General features: G+C 41.4%; 1 protein-coding gene across 5 annotated transcripts in view; it reads left to right on the plus strand.

The window, feature by feature from the left end:
• The window catches only part of CACNA2D2 (calcium voltage-gated channel auxiliary subunit alpha2delta 2), a 553,469-nt gene that overhangs the window by 123,161 nt on the left and 406,617 nt on the right, over positions 1-23,691 (plus strand). For all 5 annotated transcript variants that reach the window (XR_014003634.1, XM_081177654.1, XM_081177655.1 and 2 more), the window contains one exon: positions 3,329-3,445. Coding sequence is in view for 4 of the 5 variants with exons in the window: in XM_081177654.1 (XP_081033780.1) it covers positions 3,329-3,445 (117 nt within the window). In the remaining variant the exon portion in view is untranslated. The remainder of the gene's footprint in view (positions 1-3,328; positions 3,446-23,691) is intronic.

Below are 23,691 nucleotides of genomic sequence, written 5' to 3' on the forward strand. Positions count from 1 at the left end.
AAGATATAGTATTTTTATACCACTATGCATGTTAGCAACCATTATGGTGCAAGCATTGTTACAGTAAAACTTAATGCCAAAATAGCTTCTTTAAAACCATGCTTCCAAGATGACGTTGTTGGACTACAACTCCCATCATCCCTGAGCCAGCCTGGATGAGGGTAGTAGGAGTTGTTGTTGAACAACATTTGGGGACACAACGTCAAAGAATACTGCTTTAAGGTATATTGTGTCCACTGCAGGGGTCAAGCTTGAAATTCTCAAGACATGCAAACAAGGGTACATATTTTAATTAGAGTGAGTTGTGCTTTCTGGAGGAAATCCATTGATCACAAGGCATAATTAATAGCTAGGTTAGAGGCTTTACCTGCATTAGATATGTCACTGGTTTGGGGGGTTTAATTAGGCATGCATATACATGATTCATTATGCATATCGGTTACTGTAGGAAAATTCCTAACTGCAGCAGGAACTTCTAAATAAATGATACTGGGTTTAAGCAGCACTTATACTTGGCTTTAGCTTCCTCCAATTACTTTCTCTAACACCACACTCCTTGCTTAGAGTGAAACAAAAATAAACACATTGTCTTGGGGTTTCTGTAGAGTTCCAGTTCAACTGGCCTTCTTGGTACCTCTTATACCCCTCCATTGAGAGAACTTTCCATTTATTCCTACTTTCTGCTTCATGCTCTTTAACCAGTTGTCTGTCCATTACAAGACCTGTCGTCTTATCCCTTGGCTGCTTGGTGAGGGACTTTGTCAAAAGCTTATTGGAAGTCCCAAGTATACAATATTTACCAGTTCCACTTTTCAGTAGTTAGAGGGGCATGTAATACTACGGACAAGGATTAGGGATAAGCTCAGTGATAATAGTCACTGGCAACATAAGCGTCATTTTCTCTGTATGAGCATCCATACTGCTGGCTGTTTAACAAGAGCAATCTGTTCTGCAATAATGAGCACACGCCACTATGTTGTTATAATAGTTCAACGTGCCCTCTATAAAAAATGCATACAATATTTGGTTACTGTCACCTTACTGAAATGTTCCAGTAAACCCTACTGAATTAATAGACTTACCTCACCATTTAAGACAAACAGCATTAGGGCACAATGTCATAAAAGCACAACACACCCTCACCATTTTTCATGGGCAAGGCTAGCTACAACCAATGGGAGTAGATTTGCCATTTCATAATAGGAAAATACTGATGTCAGGATGCCCTCTGAATCTGAAGCTTTCTCCTTGAAGATTGCTCCTTTTCTTTTGCTTCCCTAATTGCTACTGCTCAGCTGGAGCCAGTGTGCCTTCAAAACACATTATTTTGTTATGCTGTTGTTTACCCAAGGAATAATAGGGCATGGGAAGAGAAAGGAAGTAAGAGAGACTATGAGAATCAGTTATGTTCAGTTCTGTTGTTTAACAGCTTCTGCAAAGTATTCCCCCACCTTGCATGCATGCACGCATACACACACACGTTTGGCATGCAGAAGGACTAAGGTTTGTTATTCAGACACATCAATTCACTTCCAGCTGCCTTTACATTATCAGGATGGAGCTTGCTGTTTGCTGAGCAGCCATTTCACACAGAAAGTCAAAGGCAGTTTCAAGAAATGTATGGAAGGGGCAACTAGCGATAAACAACATCTGAAAAAACAAAACATTGCCATGTTGGGTGTTCGTAGCCCTTCATAAGCAGCTTGGATTGCAAACTTCAAAAATCTATTTCTGTAATTGATTCTCAAAGCTTTCCTTTATTCTGATAGCAGTAGCCCTATTCACATGCTGAGCACACTCTGTAAAATAGATGCACAGTTGTGAAATGGGATTGCGCTCACCTGGTTTGTCCCTGCCTGATTGCCCCTAGGCAAGCTGACCTCTACAGATTGAATGTAATGTATCAGTGACGCATGTGTGTGTAGAGTGCAATGTGTATTGGCTACACATTTTATCCTAAACAAATACACACACACATACATTTTGCCAGGTAAAGATTGTAAGTTATCAGGTTTACTTTATTCACACTGAACTCCTGCACACATTTGTTTCACTTGCTATGGCCAAGGCATTGAACTGAACTGGGTCTAAAAGTGAGGACAATCCTGCTGCCACACCATGTATTGATTCTATTATTTCCCAGCCTTTCTGCTGGCCACTATTTACACAATTTGTATAAGTGGTATGTAGTGTGGATGTTGGTGAAGGAAAGCTTTAATTCTGAAGCTTAGTGATAACACTGTGAAAGCAGTCCATTAGGTTGCTGAATTTGTTGGTTGCTCTGGTGCAAAATGCCAATATATCCCCATTGCTGAATTTGATCCAAACATATTTCAAGTCACCGTCAAATATAACCCAAGGGGTATGACAGTTCTTGTGTTATATGTAATCTATCTATCTATCCATCCATCCATACAGATTAATGTTGCACTGTTTTGTATTTATTTACCTGAATATTTCCTTCCCTTCTTACAGGCCTTTTATCATACCAACCTGTTTCCGTCTGTTTTAAGCTCTGCTTACTCTTCCTACCACCTTCAGCCATGTACCATCTGCTGCTAGTCTCCATCCCCACTAAATTATATGCACAGTGGGAGGGATGAGGGCAGTATGCTAGTTTTTTATAAAGTGGGTTGGGCATACGTGGCATTTCATGAAGTGCTTTTCTGATTGAGGCTTGGGGGCAATCTGACTATCCCAAGAAAATGAGAAATTCTGTTTCAAAGGCTTCTGACTGTGTGGCGCGCTCAGTCTATGACAGTGAAAGAATATTCAGAAAAGAGGGGGGGAAATGGGAAATCTCACAGAGGTTAGCAAGCTGAACTGGGCATTCAGGTGCAACCTCCTGTTTCAGAGAATTATTACTAGTCTCCTTTCTACCTTCAGTGCTACCCACCCCACCCCCTGCCGGTTGGTTGGTTATTTAAGGCTGCCTTAGCATTGGGATGCCAAATATCATTTCATTTGTCTTCTCTCCCACAGTAATTCATGATGGCTCCCACCGTAGTGGTCTGAACATCTGACAGCCATTCATTTCTTTACTTTTTTTGCCTTGTTTCTGGGACAGGGATATGGTGGATTTTTGTCTGTCTGTCTGTCTGTCTGTCTGTCTGTCTGTCTTTCTCTCTCTCTCTTAATCCATGGAAAGGCATGGCATTTCTAACAGTACTTAGAGGTCTTGGGCATATGATTGCTATTTGTATGAACACTTCATAGTCTATAGTTCCTAAAATACATTTTCTTAAAGCTGGTGCTTATGTGTGTATATAGCTGTTTCTCAGAATATCCATTTTCTTCTCCCCTCCCCAATCTTAATATCTTTAAACAGATCTACGATGAAAAGAAGAGCCTGTTTGATGTAAGAGAGAACGTCCCAGAGAAAATAGTGGAAAAGGTGGCAGAGGACATTGAGAGTCTGTTGGCCAAGAAAGTCCAGGCATTGAAGGTAAGGTCACTTCTTGGAGCATTAGCCTTGATTGGTGTGTCTGGTAGAAGAAGGAGTGAGCAATATAGAACTGGTATGTATGACAACATTCCAATATTTGCATAGTCTCCAGCTGATGAATCCTTTATTCAGAATGATTCAAATAATATTTGTGAGCCACAGAGTTGGGGAATTTTATGAAATTCCAAGGATAACTGCTATTCAGCCCAAGTGCCTTTTTTGTTTTTGATATCTCTGTCATGCAAAGGGTTGCAATTAGAGATCATTTTTGACATGGCTAATGAAACGCTCTTCCCTGACATGTCTGAATCTCAGTTTCCTGCCTACCCTGAGTTCTTCAAAGAAGTGACCTTTTATTCTCCTTTGGGAGCTGTAATCCATTGTGCTCACATGCAAGCAACTCATGGGGGTGAGGGGCAGAAAGTATTCTGAGCCCTTTGATAAGATGTGCAGTTCGTTCTCCTCTTGGGGTTTGGTGTACATTTTCAGTCTAACTTTCAACTGTATCACTTCCTTCCTAAATGAAGGAATAAATGTTATATTACTGCTGAAGCAAGCCAACAAGATTAAGCTATAATGATAGGTGAAGCTGACCCTTTATGTGATGATGGGCAGGTATCTGGTATTTCTACTTAACTTTTTCTGATTAGAAATCATCACATCGAGGACTTTTGGGTTTAGCAAAGGGCTTTTATATTTATGTGGTCCTATGCATTATCCGTTTCATTTCCTCTAACTGAAGCTTCTGCATATATAGTTTTCAACTTATAAGTATCATAAAGGTGGTTTGTTATCATTATTATTACAACTTCCATGCTGCTTTCCCACAAAATTCATGGAATTACCCAAAGCAATTCAGAAAATAGAACAGCAAGAATAAAACAGTACATATCAAAATATCAGTTTACTTTTTAAATAAATGTTTCAATGGTGATAGCAAAACAGCAAATTTCAATAGGCCATGAAACCAAAAACTGTGAAGCCTAAGAGGCAAAAGTTTGTAGGTGAGGAAAAATAATCAGTACTGCCAAAACAGATCAGCCAGATCCTCAAAAGCAGCAGCAGTAAGATAAAGTACATACATATTAAGTTGCAATTATGCAAAAGTGTGGTCAGCACCAATAAACTCAGCAATGGAAGTTTTCAAAGCCCAGCAATAGCACGTGCTGCTTCCTTCTCACCCATACATATATATATATATATATAGAGAGAGAGAGAGAGAGAGTATATATATCCATATATATATATCCATATATATATCAGTTGGTGTAATATTTTCACACCATTCCCTCTTTCACACCTAACATTCTTAATCACAGCCTGTATTCTGTGCACAGGAGCTGAGTTGATTAGTATGAGTTAGCCAAGGTAGGCAAAGCTTAACTGACCAGACAGTGTAAGGATTAATGACGGTGACTACTTATATTGATACCAGTAGACTTAAGCCTTGTATTCCTGTCACCTCATCTGTTCTTTATACCTAGTTTTTAGTTCACATGGATGTTTGAAAGGAGACAAATACATCACGTGTTCCTAATAATTACTACAGCTGCTACTAACATTGAGTGTCAACGGTATGCCTGGCACCATGCAAGACACAGTAGTGACAGCATTCTCCAAACCAAAATGGCCCATGTTGCAACAATGACATGTGTCAAATGGACTTTGCCCTGGTAAGTCTCCAGGCAACACTGTCCCACTGCAGAGAAAGAACAATATTAAATTTCCAGTTACCAAGCATGGCGCTAGGAAAGCCTTTGCCAGCAACTAGTGTGAGGAGAAGGCAGAGAATGGTCAACCATCTCTCCTCCTTCCACCTTCCGATCCACCCAAAGACTGCTAGGAACTTCTGATGCAATAGCTACCATTCATAGAATCACAGAACTGTAGAATTGGAAGGGACCCCAAGTGCCCTGAAATGCAGGGATCTCAACTAAAGCATCCTTGACAGATCACCATTATTTCTACAATGATTCTCTTGCCCCTAGAACTTAGGGGGGTCAGGAGATACTTTGGGGAAGCTGGAATTTACTCTAGCTTCTGATTTCTAGGCCAGGCTTACCACGTGTGGAGAGCAAACAGGCTTGTGCATCTTTAACTGCTATAGAAGTGGAAATTTTGGTGAAGGTAGCTTGTCATGCAGCATGTGGAGAAAGCTGTACCAGCCAAAATTCTCTCTTCTACACAATTATTAACAGGACAGAAATCCTGTCCTCCTTTAGAATTGGGCACTACAGTGTTACCTCAGGTTAAGTACTTAATTCGTTCCGGAGGTCCGTTCTTAACCTGAAGCATCACTTTAGCTAATGGGGCCTCCTGCCGCTGCCGCGCCGGCAGAGCACGATTTCTGTTCTCATCCTGAAGCAAAGTTCTTAACCTGAGTTACTATTTCTGGGTTAGCGGAGTCTGTAACCTGAAGCGTCTGTAACCTGAAGCGTCTGTAACCCGAGGTACCACTGTATATATGTGAGTGAACTATGTAGTTTGCAAAGCTTATTTGCCAAAACGGCCCCAAGGCTTTGAGAACATCCCAGTTCAGTTTGGAATACGTCAAGACAAAAACCTGTTTCACCTTGGGAGAGTCTTAAAACTCTTTGAATGTGCCCAACTTGGCTCAGAATTCATTTGAACTAAATGCACACCCCTAGTTGTTATAGCCATACTTTACTTCCAACACAGCAGCACAGCAAGTTGCTAAGGAATGCAACTGATTGGGTTTTTCTTAGATTTATAAATAGCAAGGATCAGGGTCTTGTTTCTATGGCACTGACTCCCTCCCAAGCGAGAATATATCTTGACCTCAGACTCATCCTGCTTATTATATCCATGACTCATGAAAGTGGTGATTAAAAAAATAAAGTTATATTCATTGAGTCAAGTTGGGATGATGAGCAGGAGTGAATGCAGGGCAGGTAGTTTTGGCAAAGGTCTTGGGACATCCGTCTGTTTCACCTCATCCAATGCAAGCATTCTTCGCTCTTTTCCATTGTTCTGGTGTAGGAACTGGAGGGCTGTATTACTGTGGGGTGTGCTTCTGATAAGCAGTAGCAGCCAAAACAGAAGCTATACTCCAAATTTGTTGAAGATTCCGTGCATTCAAGTCCAGAGTGCATCTGGATTAAAAGTATTTTAATGACTGGTTTTTCTATGTTTTAGCAGTACTTCTGCAAGCCACCTTGAGCCTAGTCAAGGAAAAAGGAAGGGTATAAATACATTATTAGTAGTACGGTGATATTTAGTATAGTTAGTATAGTATAGTATAGTATAGTATAGTATAGTATAGTATAGTATAGTATAGTATAGTATAGTATAGATAAGCTGCATCCTTAGAATTTTATTAATATTAACTATCTTTCCCTCTCCAAAGGGTAGATTGCTTCTAGTTATACCTGAAAATGCTGGCGTAACAGTGCAATGTCTACTCACAAGTAAGCCCCTGATTGCTATAGGACTTACTCCAGTGCATTCAATGTGTTGCGTAAAAGTTGTGCAGAAGAATGTGGGATGGGCACTTGAAGTTCTGAATTAAATATGTGCTGATTTGAATACAATTCTCTCCCCCTTCGCCCATGTCTTGTTTGACAGCTGATGCTTATTAATTTTTCACGTAATGTGTTGGGCCGCAGACAATTTACTTTGCCTTATGAATTCTGCATATTCCATAGTTTACTGGAGGTTATGCCTTGAAGTGTACAATTTCTGTTCTGTGACCTGAATAAAGACTGCTGTCTAAGTTGATGTTTTTATCACCGGCTTCATCTTGTCCAGTAATATGAGATAGAGGAATTTGGGACTGCAGAGAGGGGCAATAACAAAAAGGCCCCAAGGTGTTTTGTGCTCTCTTCAAGATTCCCGCTCTGTCCTTAATCCAGTTTGGCAGCTGAGCAGAGTCACTCTGGCTTTATCTCTTTGATAGCAGAACCTCTGGTACAAGTCCCTCTATAGTTGGAGCTCAGCTCTGAATTTGGATTCTCTTTCCCTCTTGCACTGTGGTTCAAGAGAAGGTGAAGTCTGACTCTCACATTTTCCCAATAACAAAATATCTAGGAAAATGTGATCTCCCAGAAAGAAATGGGAGAAGAATCTTAAGCAACCAGTTAGTAATCCTTGTGCCTATATTGACCAATCACAGGAAAGTTCTTAAACCATCAAACTTGGTAGTCTGTTTCTGCTCCCTGTATGCTTTGGGTGCAGTTGAAGAATGTTTGGGACATTGTTCAGTTCAGGAGTTCTTATGTGGTCAGCTCAGGATTCTCTTTGTGGCAAAAACAACCAAGTTAAAGTGCATGAATTGTTACCCCATCAAAATGGATGTTGTAACTGGAGCACTCTGAGATGCAATATCACACTTCAGCAAGAGGTAAATGTGTTGTCTAAAAGCATCCTTGCTTTGTTTTTAAAATGCAGAAAATGTGTGAGGTTATATTTGGAGTGCAGTTTTAGGAGGAAACTTGTTTTTACCTCATATTTACATTGACTGTGACTCTGAATAGCTTACTTAATCATGCTGTGCCTCAGCATTGTGTTGGCAGTAGTTATCTAGATTATGGTATGGAGAAGGATGAGTGCGAACAGCAGAAATAAAAAGCATCTATACCTTTACCTTCTGTTGGGGGGAGGGGTTGGAGTTTATGAGTATGTGTGCTCGTAAGGTATGATATGCCTTGAACCTGTGCCTATTTCTGTGTTTCTAGTCTGCCAACACCAAATGCTCAAAGCTTGGCCAGTTTATGCAATCATTAGAATCAAGTAGTGCAGTTTTTTATTTTTGTTTTGGACTGTACACAGACTGGGTGCAGAGGGCTGCATGTATGGATGCTCTCCCTCAAAGAACCCTTTGCATAGAAAGATGAAATGTCAAGAACAAGGCTTGATATCCAACCTTCCTACCTGGTGTAGTTAGGGGTGCATCTGTTAGTTTTATTTTGCGTGACCAGGTGGCGACAGCCCCAGCCCCCAGGGATCATAAGGAAGGAATAAAGACTCTGACAACATTATATGGAATTAAAATTAGGCCACAACTTTATTAAACTTATGAATGTAGGAAGACCTTGGCTTAGGCCTTGGGCGTGTTTCCCTCCCAGCCCCCCAGCTGGGGGGAGCTGGGGCTCATCAGGGTAAATGAGATATGGGGGTGCTCTGCAAGACGTAAGCCCATATCCCCGCATGCAAGGTAGTTCACTGACGACCTTTCAGTGTGTGGCCAGTGACACCCATATATATAAACCTTTTAAGAGGGGGACCCTGGAATCACTGCCGCACCCAACCTTCCTACCTGATGTAGTTAGGGATGGATCTGTTAGTTTTGTTTTATTTCAGTTTCTTATTTTTCCCCCAAACCGAATTTCTCCACCAGCAGAAATCTGCTGTCTCTTCAGTCTGTTTTAGTTCAGTTGGAAGTTATCAATCTCAAGCTCAACTGTTGCTTATCTTGTGCATTTAGTGTGGGCAGGTGCATCCTTTTAACAGCACTTATAATTCTATTATTTTCCTTACATGTATTAAGTGACGTCTTTCTCAGTCCTTCAACTCTCTGACAGGAAATTGTTTTTAATGCCATGAAAAAACTGACGTGTCACAGAATAGGACTTGTCTCGCTTTTAAGAGTGCCTTGTGGCCCTATCACGGTTAGCAGCTAAGAATAGTCTGGCTCATTACAGAGATGGTTGTGCTGCTGAATTGGGGGTGAAAACCTGCTGCAAGCTGGTGTGGGTAGCTTGGTGTTGTACTTTTCACATGTAATTTGCTGAGGTTTTGTTTTGCTTATATTCTGCAGGAGTAAGATAGAGAGGCTGTGCAGTAGAGGGGCTCTAAGTTACTCGCCCAAAAGCTCAAAATGAACCCAACCTAGGTTCTTTGCACTGCGTCTTTGCACCTTTTAAGCTACATAGAGAAGCTGTACAACAAGAAGAAATAATCTACAAGAGCCTGTGCAGTGGTTAGCGTGCCCAGCTAGGACTGGGAAGACTCAGATTCAAATCCTCACTCATCCATGAAGTTGATTAGGTGACTTTGGGCCAGACATTCTGAGCTCTGCCTCACAGAACTGTTTTGCAAATTAAAGGTGTGAACCACGTTCACTGCCTTGAACTAAAATTCAGGTTATGGATAAAACAAATATGTTTTCTTTTTCAGTTGCTCCACACTTGAGGGCCAACTGGTTTTGCACATCATATAGAATGTGAGAGGCAGCAAAGTACAGCCAAATAGGTCAAACACAAATACAGTACAGATAACTGGAAGCACTGGAAGTGACTTTTTTCAAAATTACATAGGAGTCCAGTGGCAGGCTTAGGCGAAAACTCTAGCTTTCAGAATTATGCCATAGAATTTAGACCATGTATAAAATTCAGATGGAGTAGCAAAAAAAAAGTTTGTCTTCTCATCACATTTCTCCTGAAACTTAGGAGGCAGAGGTTCTATTGACACAATATACAGATGCAGTTTCTGGAAGCACATAAGCCTACCCAACAATAGAAATGGAAATTAGTCTCTTCTGCTGAGCACTTGTCTTAAAAACCCACACAGCCTAAATTGGAGAAAAACAACATTTAAAGGTATAATCTCCTTGTTTTGTTAATTAATAGTGACAATTCATCCCTTTTCCCACTTCTTCTTTAATTGCTGGTTGGTTGGGGTTTTTTTGTTTTAATTATATTTTTAATTTACTCCTAATCAAATCCTGGCTTGTTGTCTCTGCCTGTGTGTTTATTTTGTTAGCGTATGTGTTCAAGTGTGTGTGGCTGCATACTTCCCTCTATTTTCTCCAAATTGTTTTTCCCCCACCCTTCCCAACCTGGACCAGATCCAGTAATCCAATTTGAATCCAATCTCTGAGGTCTGGAATTCTAATTTACAGATTGCAGAGTGGGAGTTGAACAATGCAAACACCAAGACCGGAGTTTATTGTCTAATCTAATCAGGGGCAATCAGATGTTTGTAACAAGTCTATCAAAGCTGCATTGGGCCCTTTCACTGAACAGTGTAACCAGTCCTCTAATAATACTAAAGTGATTTAGGGTTTCATGCACTTTCATACAGATTAGCATGTGTGTTCTGTCAGAGCAAATTATTCTGCTTTTCCCATAGAATGATACTCACCCTCCTCCCCTGCATGATATTCAGGGGGTTCTCCCAATCATCCAGAGTGGATTGGGGGAAGGTGTGGGGGGTCACACAAGAGGGAGAGAAGGACAAAAGTCTGCTGCGCTGGCAGAAGTTCTTGCACTGGCTTCTAACAGCAGAATGAGTTAGTCAAATCCAGCCCATTACATTTAAATTTATTCCTTCATACACAAAAAGAAGACGGTGTACAAAAAAAAGAAGTAAAATAAAATTACAATTTAGAATAGAATGGCATCCATTAGGTCAATGGCAAAATAAGCTTAAAAGAAAACATCTTGTTGTTTAGTGCCTTGGAAAGACCTCAGAAAATAGATTACTTTTCAGCAACTGCTTCCCAGCCACACTCCTTCCTTGGTGATTCAAAACGCTAGGTGGATGGGAAATTTCATTTCTCCAGCAGTCATAAATATAGGTGCCTTGCAACTGCTGCTCTGGATGTCTGGGCAAAGAGGGAGATAGTTCAGATCCTCCACAACAGTTTCATAGTAATTGCACATTTTTGCACAGTAATCCAGAAAGGTAAACTGCTAAAAAAGTTCTATACTATCCATCCCTTGGATCTCAGTTCTTCTTCTTACACTGTTAGGGCCCTTTTTTCTGGGTCAGTGCCCCATTTGCCCAAATGGACCAGCCCGCACAGTTCCCAGGCTCTCTTCTGTGCCCCACTTCCTATGCAACAGGATCCTCCATTGCTTCAGGATGGAGAGCAAATGCACAGGTATCAGGGAATCTTGCAGAACTATCAGGCTAAGCCAGGCTTCCTCAACCTCGGCCCTCCAGATGTTTTTGGCCTACAACTCCCACGATCCCTAGCTAGCAGGACCAGTGGTCAGGGATGATGGGAATTGTAGTCTCAAAACATCTGGAGGGCCAAGGTTGAGGAAGCCTGGGCTAAGCAGCTGGTTTGGTCCTTCTCCCAGTCTGTGCACACAGTGTGCTCCTATTGCTGTCCCTATCTCCATTGGGAAAAGGAGGTTCCAGCAGCAAGCAGTTCAGCTAGGCTGGCGCTTATTTTGGGTGCAGGCAACGACCAAGACTAGACTCCTTGCTGCTACTGTTCCTACTTGAAGGAAACTTCTGGTGCCAAGCAGAAGCATATAAAGTCTAGAGCAGCCTTTCTCAACCTTGGGTCCCCTAATGTTGTTGGACTACAGCTCCCATCATCCCTAGCTAGCGGGAGCAGTGGCCTGGGATGAGGGGAGTTGTAGTCCAACAACATCCTGGGACCCAAGGTTGAGAAAGACATGTCTGGGATATCTGATTTTTATGTCTGACTCTGCAAGATTCTTAGACTATTAATGGGCCCCAAACATGCATGTAAACATGTATTTAAGAGGTTGACATGCTTGCTGAGCATGGACACCTGCAATTCTACCTCTCTGTACAGTCTTAGATTACTGTTTTCTAGGTCACTAAGGATGCATTTCAGTTTCAGCCCTGGAGAGAAGAGTTGAAGCCATTACCCTCCGAAGGAGACACCTGATAAATATTTGAAAGATATATTTTACTATGAGCCCTAAGATACTATGCAGCAAGGAAATATGTTGCTGGGGAATAAATAAGTAAATATATAGTATCTAGAGTGTGTGTGTTCTGTTTTGCTATGGGCAACATTAAACTCGGTGCCCCATATTTATATATCTTTCAACAGTCTCTTTCTACACCTAGGAGTCTGTTTAGGAGCTGGACTATCTATTAAGGAAATACTCTGCTCACTGCTTTTCCTAATGAGTAGAATCAAGTGTGTGTTCATCAACAAAATCCTGCTTCCCTATATGGATTAAAGGCCTAATTTAGCAAATTAAAAATAGGCGACAGACTGGAGGTGGGCAAATATTATTCCCATCTTCAAAAAGAGGGGAAAGGAGGACCCAGGTAACAACCAACTGATGAACTTGACATCAATACCAGCGAAGGTCCTATAACAGATAATTCAACAGTTGGTCTGTGAGCATTTAGAAAAGGATGCTGTGATTACTAAAGCCTAGCATGAGTTTCTCAGAAATAAGTCTTGCCAGACCAATCTGAGTTCTTCTTTTGATGGAATTACAAACCTGGTGGATCAGGGAAATGCTGTGGACATAGTGTATCTTGATTTAAATAAAGGCTTTTGATAAAGTTCCCCATAATATTCTCACGAGGAAGCTGGTAAAATGTGAGTTGAACGAGGTAACTGTTAAGTAGATTTGTAGCTGGTTGACTGACTGAACCCGGAGGGTTCTGTCCTGGGCCCATTGTTGTTCAACGTCTTTATACACAAGTTGAATGAAGGAATTGGAGGGATGTGCATCAAATTTGCAGATGACATGAAACTGGGAGGGGTAGCTGATGTTGCAGAAGACAGAATCAAAATTCGAAATGTCTTAACAGATTGGAGAACTGGGCCCAGGCGAACAAAATGAATTTCAGTAGGGACAAATGTAAAGTCCTGCACTTAGGCAAGAAGAACCAGATGCACTTGGCTTACCAGCAGTACATGTGCAAAGGATTTAGGGGTCTTGGTAGGCCACAGGCTTAACATGAGTCAACAGTGTGATGCAGTAGTAAAAAAGGGAATGCTCTTCTAGGCTGCATCAAGAGAAGAATGGTGCCCAGATCAAGGGAAGCAATAGTACAACTCTATTCTGCCTTAGTCAGACCACACCTGGAATATTGTGCCCGTTTTGGGTGTCACAATTTAAGAAGAATGTTGACAAGCTGGAACGTGTGCAGAGGAGGGCAACCAAGATGATCAAGGGTCTAGAAACCAAGCCTTTGAAGAATGGTTGCAGGAGCTGGGTATGCTTAGCCTGGAAAAGAGGAGACTGAGAAGAGATATGGTAGCCATCTTCAAATATCTAAAGGACTGTCACATGGAAGATGGAGCAAGCTTGTTTTCTCCTGCTCAGGAGGGTAGAACTCGAACCAATGGCTGCAAGCTACAAGAAAGGAGATTCCACTAAACATTTGGAAAAACTTTCTGACAGTAAGAGCTATTTGGCAGAGGAACACACTCCCTCTGGAGGTGGTGGACTCTCCTTCCTCGAAGGTTTTTAAGCAGAGTTTGGATGGCCATCTGTTAGCTGAGATTCCTGCATTGCAGGGGATCAGACTGGATGGGTCCCTTCCAACTCTAAGATTCTGTGATTCTGTAATTCTAGGCACATATTGAGTCACTTCACACATAATGCTAAACCAGGGATTCCACATTTCTGTGCCAAACCATGACAATGCTAATGTTCATGAGCTGGACTGAGTCCAAGAGATATTCGGACCTGTGTTTCCTCTCTTCCCCAACAGCTAGGAAAATGACTTTGCCAGTATTTATGACAGGTTGTCATGTCATTTGAATCAAGTACTGGTATTTATAACAAGAAGACAGGAGTGCCTGGCATCCTCTGGTCCATGGGGTCCGGAGAGTCGGACACGACTAAACGACTAAACAACAACAATTTATAACAAACTCTGATTAGTTTAAGAAACCAACTTCAAAATCCATAGCTTAAGGTTTGCTTGTTTTGAAATTGACAATTTGTTAAAACCACAGTCTCTGGTCAGAGCCACATAACAAGCTGACATTCAAGGAAGCTGAAAGCAAATGTCAGTTTTACAGTGGGAAGAGAGGGAAGGGTGGAGTGTGTGCCTCTATTAGACCCATGCATGTAGCACAAACTGATGTTTAGAATGACACATTACTGTGACCATAGTTGCTCTTTTGTCTTGAATTTCCCTAAATGAACAAGCTAGCTATTGCTAATGCCAGCAACTAACAACAGAAAACCTTCTCACTACTCGAGTGGCAGTCACACATGTACGTACTTTCCTATTATGGTTTTTTTTTTCATGCTTTCTCCAGTATAATATGTTGGCTGCCCTGTTAGGAAGAGTACATGAATGAGGAGACAGTGGTTCTGACCTGCTCTTGCTATTTCCATGTTTCTTTTGTGGTTTCCTCCTCTCAGAGTTCCAGTTTAGTTATTCTGCTCTATTTGTCCATCCATCCCATGCTTCCTTATTTGTTGCAAGGTGACCTCTGTGGTTCAGCACTTTCCTGTGCTCCTAACGGATCTTGAATCTTGCTTTTGATACACATTGACAGGCATTGCACAAAGCAGTACATTTGCAATCACCCATCGTTGCTTAATTGCATATAGAAGTTTTGTGTTCCACAGGTCTCAATTAGTTGAAAGGTACATTAGAGCCGCAACTGTTTTTTGTTTAAACTAGGGAACTTGTTTTCATTTATGGTAAATATTTTTAATTGCTCTAACCATAAAAGCTCATATACTTTATTGAAATTGCTGTTCTTCCTTGATGCAGTTGCATGAAGAGCCCTTTGTAAGATATGGAGTTGCTAAGTTGTAGCTGTTTAAAAAACAATGATGATCAAGTTATCTCCCTGTTCTCAGCATGTAATGTCATCACCAAAATTCATGAGCTCTCAACTCTGGGAGCTCAAATCAGGTAGAACATCTCTGAGGGAAGAGAAATTGTAAGGATCCTCACACCTAGGCAGGAGCAGATTTGGGGAGGGGGTGGGGCAAGAAGGGGGTGAGGTACCATCAGGCAAGCGGAAGTATCTGCACAAACGGATCACATTAGTAGAATACTGCCCTGTATATTTACCGTAACCTCTGGCACCTCAGCAGATATAACAAAATGAGAAATAGCAAGAAAAGTCCTATTATTCTTGCAAAAAAAAGAGGACTTATTATTGCCTACTTCCCATCATATCTGCTATCCCCATTATCTGCCACTGGGCCTTATGCTAGGCAGACAAAGAAGACCAATTTGAGTATGCATTTATCTTAATAAAGATACTATTTAATGACCAGTAAGCATACTTTTTCTTGCATATGATGCAATCTAAAATACATGAGCCTGAAACATGATTGCATTTACCCTATTCCCACAGAAGAGCTTTTCTTTCTTCCTTTAGCAGTTGATGTCCATTAAATCTTTTGAGTGACGCTGGAACAATGTATGGAATATCTCAGTTTGATATCTCTTAAATCTTAATAATAATAAAAAGCCCAGAGCCGACAAGAATGTAAATTGCACATACAATTGTGATAAAAAGCTGCAGATAACATTAAAGAGATTGTATCAGTTTAATGCAAGTTTAGTGCCAAACTCTGTGATCCGTTCTTTAAAGAGCAATCCTTGTTAGCCGGCAGAAAGTATTTAAATTGCCTAAGCTTGCTCTACAAACCATCTGTAAATCCACAGCCCTTAGTTCAAAACACTCTTTGCTTCCTAGGGATTAGTGAAAACCCTGTCTGACTGTCATTTATCACAATAATAACCTAGTTTTTCTATTTATTTACTGGTTGTCTGTGTCTGTAGACCTTTGAGTGCCTAACAAAAATATACCATATTTTTCTGTGTATAACACGACTCCATGCAGAATTTTGGGAGCCCAAAATTAAGAAATTTAAAAATTAAGAAAGTTGTTGAGCTTGTAAGTTTGCTGAGCAGTTGAGCAGTTTTTTGACAATCCCCCTGCTCTGACTGAAGGAACTGGTGCCGTAACTCACTGCATACTGGCACTCACAGCATACTCTTCCTAAGCTGGGAAGAGCAAGTAAGCAGCCTCCTCGCCAACATTCCCTCGTAAATTCCAAAATGCATGAGCAAAATTACTAAGAGTGTACCTGCCAACCTGTATTGAATATACTGCCTATAAAGTAGATTAAACTGATATGAGAAAGGCTCCTAGGTGAACATGCATATTATACAGTATTTATGTCACAAACCTTTTAATCCAACAAAATCTAAACAGGGGTGCCAGTGTCTTTGGATCTCAAGCTTCAGGGTGCTGATTCTGGTGAATCATTTTAAATCACTGTGGATCAAGAAGGTCAGACTCTCTGTAGCATCAGCAATAAGATGCCATTTTAAAGTTGATCAATATGTGCTGCAGGAGATCTGTGGTTGTATGTCGAAACTTGTGTTTTTAATAGGTAGTCACTGTGTGAGGTAAATGTAAAATGAACTGAAGAAGCAGTGATGTTGGAGGGGGCTAACCCTCCCCGCCATGTTGTGTGTTTTGCACTTTTTTATTTTTTTAAAGTGTGTTTTGCACTTATTGGTCCTTTGCAATATAAACATGGGTGTTCCTCAGAAGCCAACTGTCTCTGCAGCAGAGTTCCTCATTCCTACGTTGGACCAGATCAATCAGCCGCAGCCTCCTGAACCATACCTTCTACCTAATCTCCCTTCTGTTCCCAGCTCTCCTCTACCTGTTCCTGGCTCTCATTTCCAGCCCTCCTCCTCCTGCCAATGACTGCACCTTTTCAACCAAATGAAGGTGATGATCACATTGCTCTCTTGTCCTTATCTCACTGTGCTTTCTGCTAGAAATATGAATTCCAGATCTCTTGTTTTTCATGATTTGGGGGGCTATTGAACTACAAATGCCAGTGAATTTCTCCCCAGACCTGCCTCAAAATGAGACTTAAGTTTTATGAGCCCCAACCTTTCATTCCTATTGGGATCAAAATCTGAATCACAGACGATTTACTCCAGCTATCTTTTCCTTCTTCTCCTTCATTGGCCAGACTGATGGGGCACAGTGGGTTCTGATAGACTCCTTGATTTAGGAGGAACTAAAGCTATAATGGTCTCTGCATTATTCCACTTTTTCAGAGGGGGTAATGGAGGGAAGTTGGGGAAAAATTCCTTTTTTACTCCTGCTGCTTCCACAGCTGTTTTGTATTGCCAGTGACAAAGAATGGGGAAGGGTATATTTTGGGCATGGGGGTATATGAGGAACATAAATCTGGGGATTGGGGGAGAGGATCTCCAAAAATAGTGTGGAGAGAGTGGCTTAAGAAAAATTACTCCCTCTGCTGTAACACTAGAATTCAGGATCAGGTTGTAAAACTAAAGAGTGAGATTCAGGATAGACAAAAGAAAGTACTTCATATAGTGAATAACAAACTTATGGAATTCACTGCTGCATTATGTGCTGATAATCACTAATTTAGGTAGTTTTAAAAGGAGATTAGACAAATGAATGGAAGACAGGTATTTCGATGACTATTAATCATAATGGGTAAATGGAACCCTCAAAGTCAGAGGTTGTGTATCACTTAATCCATGGTGATTACTCCTAACTAAATGTGTGCTCTATCTCTGTTGAAAGGTATTATGCTTGTGCTGACACTGAATTATACTGATTTTTTGCCTGTGGGGATTAAACTGTATAAAAGTTGATTCACATAATGCATGATCCCCATGCATGTGTGAATTGGACCTTTAGAAATTGTGTGGGCACTGTTTATCCAACTTTTGCCTGGAAAAAAACCACAATATAATTCAGTAAAATGTTGATAGAAGGGATGAACTTTATTCTCTCGTTGCTTTGTAAACTTACAGGGGTCTGGATGTGTATGTGTTTAATTCAAGAACAATGGAACATGTGAAAATTAGTAAGACTACTCAAGGTCATCTGTACCTTGAATTCTCCATTTAATTGTACCCCCCACAAACAAACAAACAATACCTTCCCTCTGCCCTGAACATCTAAATTCAACCATAATAAACCCTTTCTAAGTGTGCTTTATTCCATATATATCCAGCAATTGTAAAACCTGAACCATAACACTATTCCTGCTAATTGTATCACTTCAGATTTATTTCTTGGCAACATTATCACTAGCCTCAGGCACCACCACAATCATCAGGAAACACGGAATGAGTATAACTCCTTCGCTGTTTCCATTAAACCTGAGCTAAGCGTCTGGTCCTGTTTTGATGAGAGCCAAGACTGATGAGCCTTTGTGGCTCGCAGAATACTCCCTTCAGGGATTCTTGCTTCGATAAAGCTATGTACAGATGGAAGGATCATTAGCTGAATGTGTCTGGATTTGTGAGCGGAGGGGAAGAGATTCTTCTTGCGTTTCTATCCTTTTAACTTGTTTGGTCAGTTCCTGACCTCTCCTTTCCACACTTTCCTCCTGCAAATCCAGTTGTGCGGTTCACTCACTTGTGCACATGTCAGATGTTGCAAAGTAAGTAGTCTAGCTAGAAGTCTTGGGAGCTGATGAATGGAACTGCTTTAGCTCAAAGCCAGAGATGATGTTTCTACTGTGACGGGTTTGCCACTTTGCAGAAATATCATTAGTATTGACAGGCTGTGGAAGCTGCTAACTTAACTATTGAGCCTGAACTCAATATATATTCAGTGTTGGGATCATTTCAGGTTGAACTGGACTGTAGCAGAATGGCAAGATGTGTGCATGTGTAATGAACAACTTTTTGTTCGTTTGATCCATTCCTGCATTGGCAGTTGGTGTCCAACAAAGAGAAGCTACAGTAGTGATTATCTTTGTTGTCTTTATCACCCTTGAAGAGTGCATTGTACCTGGCAGCTTATAGGCTGCTGGAAGGAAGGAAGGAAGGAAGGAAGGAAGGAAGGAAGGGAGGGAGGGAAAAAAAGGAAGGAAGAAACACCATTGCCCCCCTCCCCTGGAATTAAGAATAGCAATTCCCCTACTGTCTCTTCTTACTTGTTAGCAATCAGGAACACCTAGACTAGGGCGCCAACACTAAGGGGCCCTGGTCCTTTCAGCCTCCCCCCCAAAAAATATTTTGGGGGCAGCTCAGTGAATAATAATAAATGACTAAAAAAATGCAAAACACACTCAGTGGATGCGCAGCTGTGCCACACTTTTTTGGGGGGTGGGGGAGAGTAAAATAAAGAAAATATTCATGTGCGAAATGGGAAGTTTTCTTTGTTCTGCTTTTGGAGCCAGCTACATTCCATGCTATTATACATTTGAGCCAGCTACATTCCATGCTACATTCCACTATCTCTCTCTTCAACACATACCCCCCACACATACACACCACAGGAGGAAAGAGGGAGAATGCAGAGGGAGAAAGGGGGAGAGCAATTTCAACTACATAAGACACGCTGTAAGAGTCAAGAGAGGAGGGAGGGACATTGTCCAGAGCTTCACCATTTATTATCAAGTTTCTTTTCTGCTGCCCCTTCTTCCTCCCCATGCCCCACCCTCCCTCCCGTATCACTGTCTGCCTGCTCCCCCCAATATTTTCTTCAAGTTGGCACCCTTGCATCTAGATAATGTCAGACACAACCACACACACCCAGTGTGCAAAACCCCCAAGTCAATCTGGTTTCAAATTCAGTATAGTACTAAATCATCATTTGTTGTTATCACAAGTGACTATGACCTGGAGGTATATAGGGACTCTTATGCCCTTTGGAGGCCCTTCAGATGCCACATGACTAGTTCTCATTGGTTTCATCCATTTTTTAGTATAGTTTCTTTTCTATCAAGGTGCTGGTGATCAGGTGCTTATTGATTCTGTGGGACCTTCCCAACTGATTTATCTTAGGGTTGGCATTTTCCGGACAGAGACAGGATTTGGCGATCGGAAACTGTGTCTGGGTGAAAATCACTGAAATGTCTTGGAAAATCCAGACGTATGGCAACCCATGTCAAACTTCCTTAAAAACAGCTCAAAAAACTTCTTCTTTTTTGAGATTTTGCAACAACTTTGGGCACAACTAAAACAAAGCTTAACAACTTTGCCCAACAAAAAGCTCAACAACTGATTTTGTGTCTGGATTTTTTCAAATATGGCAACCCTAACCCATGTTGTTCCCTGTTCCTCCTCTGAGCGCAGATACAATTTGCTACCGGCAAACATCATGTTATGGATCACAAAAAATTGATTATAAATGTCCATTCGTCCATTAGCAAAGCAAGACATGTAGTTTAATAAACATAATCTACCGGGATATGTTCATTATATTTATTTATATATATATATATATAAAGATCTGCCCCACCTTTTTAGTGCCCACACGCACTACTCAGGACGGTTTACAACAATTTAAAATCTCAATCCAATAAAAAGATATTAATATACAAAGAATAAAACAACACATAAAACACCCTTCATTTAAAAATAATTTAAAAGCCACAATGGCAGCAATCACAGGTTGTTGTGTTTTTTTTTTTAAAAAAACCACCTGCTATTTGTTTTAGTAGTCAAAACCCTGCTGGAATGAAAATGATTTTACTAGGCAGTGAAAAAAAAATTTGGAAAAGGGTGGCATCTGCACTTCACAGCACAAGGTATACCACAGTATTGGTGCAGCTACTGAGAAGCCTCGATTGCTTCTAGTCATCACTTAGGACTGACACATTATAAAATATTTAGCTAAGTCTAGTGACAAAAGGGTCTAACATTTGCACCAAGATATAGAGAGAATTGGGAACTGACCTATCAGTCAATAGTTCCTGCCAGAATCCATAAAAATAGCTGAGGTGCTATTGATTTTACTATCTATAGCTATTTATTTATTTTTTAAACCCCTCTCTGATGACTGTGTAAAAAACCACACACAGACAGTGGGATGGACATGCCAAGAAGCTCGACTGATTGAAATGGGATCAATAAATTATATGCAGACGAAAAGGTACTTATGCTTAGGCAGTGCTGAATCTCCTTGTGATTTCAGCAACATACCAAGAGCAGAAATATGCTGATAATTATTTAAATTAGACTGAGATCCTTGAATTCTCTCCCCCTCCCCCAAGTAGCAGCATTTCAGTACTTGTCCAGATGAGTGGTAATTTTCTCAAATGGAAAGGTTTATTAAACATGCCAGGCAGTGCTTTAGTAATATTTAGAACACCAATTAACTTTATTACAGTTTTCAACAAAAGATGCTTCAACAAGGGTGCTCAGGTCAGATCAGGAGGGCTGATTCACCTTTTTCCCATCCTCTTGGAGGTTTCAGGCTATAGTTACCTCCTTTTATCTCTATTCACTCTCTCCTCCTGACAATGCCAGCTTGGACAGTGGTAAAGGCCTCAACATTGCCAGGGAGGGGAAATGATGGTCTCTAACCTGCTACTGCTAAGAAGGAGGGTTAGGCATCACTGCGTGCTCAGTTGCCTTCCCTCTTGTCTCTGCATGATTGGGAAAGGGGGTATTTAGTCAAGGAGGTGACACTACCTTGCCCCTTTGGGTGCCAGATCGAACAATTAGAGGAGGTGCTGCCATAGGTAGTTGTAGTACACAGAAGGGATGGAACACAGAGGGACTCAAAGGAGCATATTTTGCCAGCCTCCCCACCCCTTTCCCTGCTCCCCAAAAAAGAACCAAGTGACTAAGGGGTCATCCTAAGCAGTGCTGAAGACACAATCTCTGTACTGGAGCTGATCAGCCAGTTTAATACTGCTTTGGTAGTCTTGCACAACTGCTTCGTTTTTTGCCATAAGCTTGCCGTAATGAATTGGCTAACTCATTTAATATACTTTCCACTACAGTACTATGCTTCTACTTCCATCTACTTCCCTATCACTATAAAAAGCCCACCTTGCCCCACCAACATCTCCTGCACTCACCCCAAATATGTGTGAATAGGTGTATAAATGTAACGTGACTATACACGTGAATTCATGTGTTTGAGCATGTGTGTGTGAGAGAGAGGGGGGTTCTTTTACAAAAAGGGCAAATTCTCCCAACTCCATCTGGCTGCCATGTCTCATTTGTGTGTATGTGTTAATTTGTCTGAATTCATGTGAACATTTGTATGCATTAATTTGTATGAGAGAGAGAGAGAGAGAGAAACAAACAAACAGACAGACAGACAGACAGACAGAACAGACAGACAGACAGAATGTGCATGAAAGGAAGTGGGTGATGAAGGAAGTAGGGGGGAATGGAGTTTTGGAGGTATTTCTGCACAGGAGGAGCAAATGTTCACAGGTGTCAGGGTGCTGTCAGCGGCTTCCAGGAAAGTATAAAGTATAAAGACAAGGGAAAGTTTCTTACCATCCTTTTTTATTTCAATATTACAGAGGCTATAGAATCCAGCCTCTTGGATTATGGTGTCCCAAGTGAATCTCCACACCCATCTCTACTACTTCCTCACTTGTCACTTCTACAGGTGCTGCTACATGCCCTCTGTCTTTGAGCTCTTTGCTCCTGCTTTCAAGGGTCGCTGGGTTCTGGGAGAGGGGGAGTCTGGAATGCTTTCTAAAGACACTGTGTCTGCCGGCTGTTGCCCCCCCCCCCTGCTGCTTCCTCCTCCTCTCCCATTATTTCCCAACTTTCCCCCTCATCTGCCTCTGAGCTGTGACCTCCCTCAAACCCCTGTTGTAAATCTAAATTGTCTTCCTCTTCTTCCTCCCTGAAAGGGTCAGGCTGGGGAGCGGCCTCTACCATTCCTCCTCTGTCCAGTCCCTGACATCAGGAAGGATTAAGGTATATAGCGGAAAGTTTGGCACAGGAGGGTGAAAGGCTCAGTCTTAAGTGATTGAGGGAGAAATAAAAATTACCTAGGACTCTGCTCTCCTGATTGGATAACTATATAAAATATGCCTAACTATGCGTGTTTACCCCTGTTCATTTTTATTTGATTTTATGGGTAATTGCTCAAACCGCAAAGTTAGGTTCCACCCCTCAATCTTTTTCTCAAAAAAATCTACCTTGCTGCCTTACTAAAACTACAGTGGTACCTCGGGTTAAGAACTTAATTCATTCTGGAGGTCCATTCTTCACCTAAAACTGTTCTTAACCTGAGGTACCACTTTAGCCAATGGGGCCTCCCGCTGCCACAGCGGCGCAATTTCTGTTCTCATCCTGAAGCAAAGTTCTTAACCCGAGGTACTATTTCTGGGTTACGGAGTCTGTAACCTGAAGCGTCTGTAACCTGAAGCGTCTGTAACCCGAGGTACCACTGTATAAGTAAAAGAGTGTTTGTTTTGAAAACAGTCTGGGACTTTATTTACCCCACACTTAAGTGCTATTTGCTCCACACCATTGCATTCTACCTAGCGTAGGGACTGCCTCCTTTCCTTCTCAAGGAGCAAACTACAGTCCATGCCATCACAGAGTTTTCCCCACATTGTGCAATATTGTTGTATGCCATATGCCTGCTACATATGGATGGCCCTGCATAGTTTGTCATACTCCTGCCCTGACAGATGATTTCTGTCACTGGGTAGGAGAGGGTGGTGGAGACAAAAGATCACAGCTGCCCTTCCATATTATGCATCATGCACAAACGTTTAGTGATCGTGGTCTTGTAAACCAAAAACAAACCTTTAGTCCAGATGACTCTGTGCAGAAGTGATGCTGTGTTTTTCTGTTTT

This window comes from Podarcis bocagei (assembly GCF_964188305.1).
Source record: "Podarcis bocagei genome assembly, chromosome: 2".
NCBI classification, from domain to species: Eukaryota; Metazoa; Chordata; class Lepidosauria; order Squamata; family Lacertidae; genus Podarcis; species Podarcis bocagei.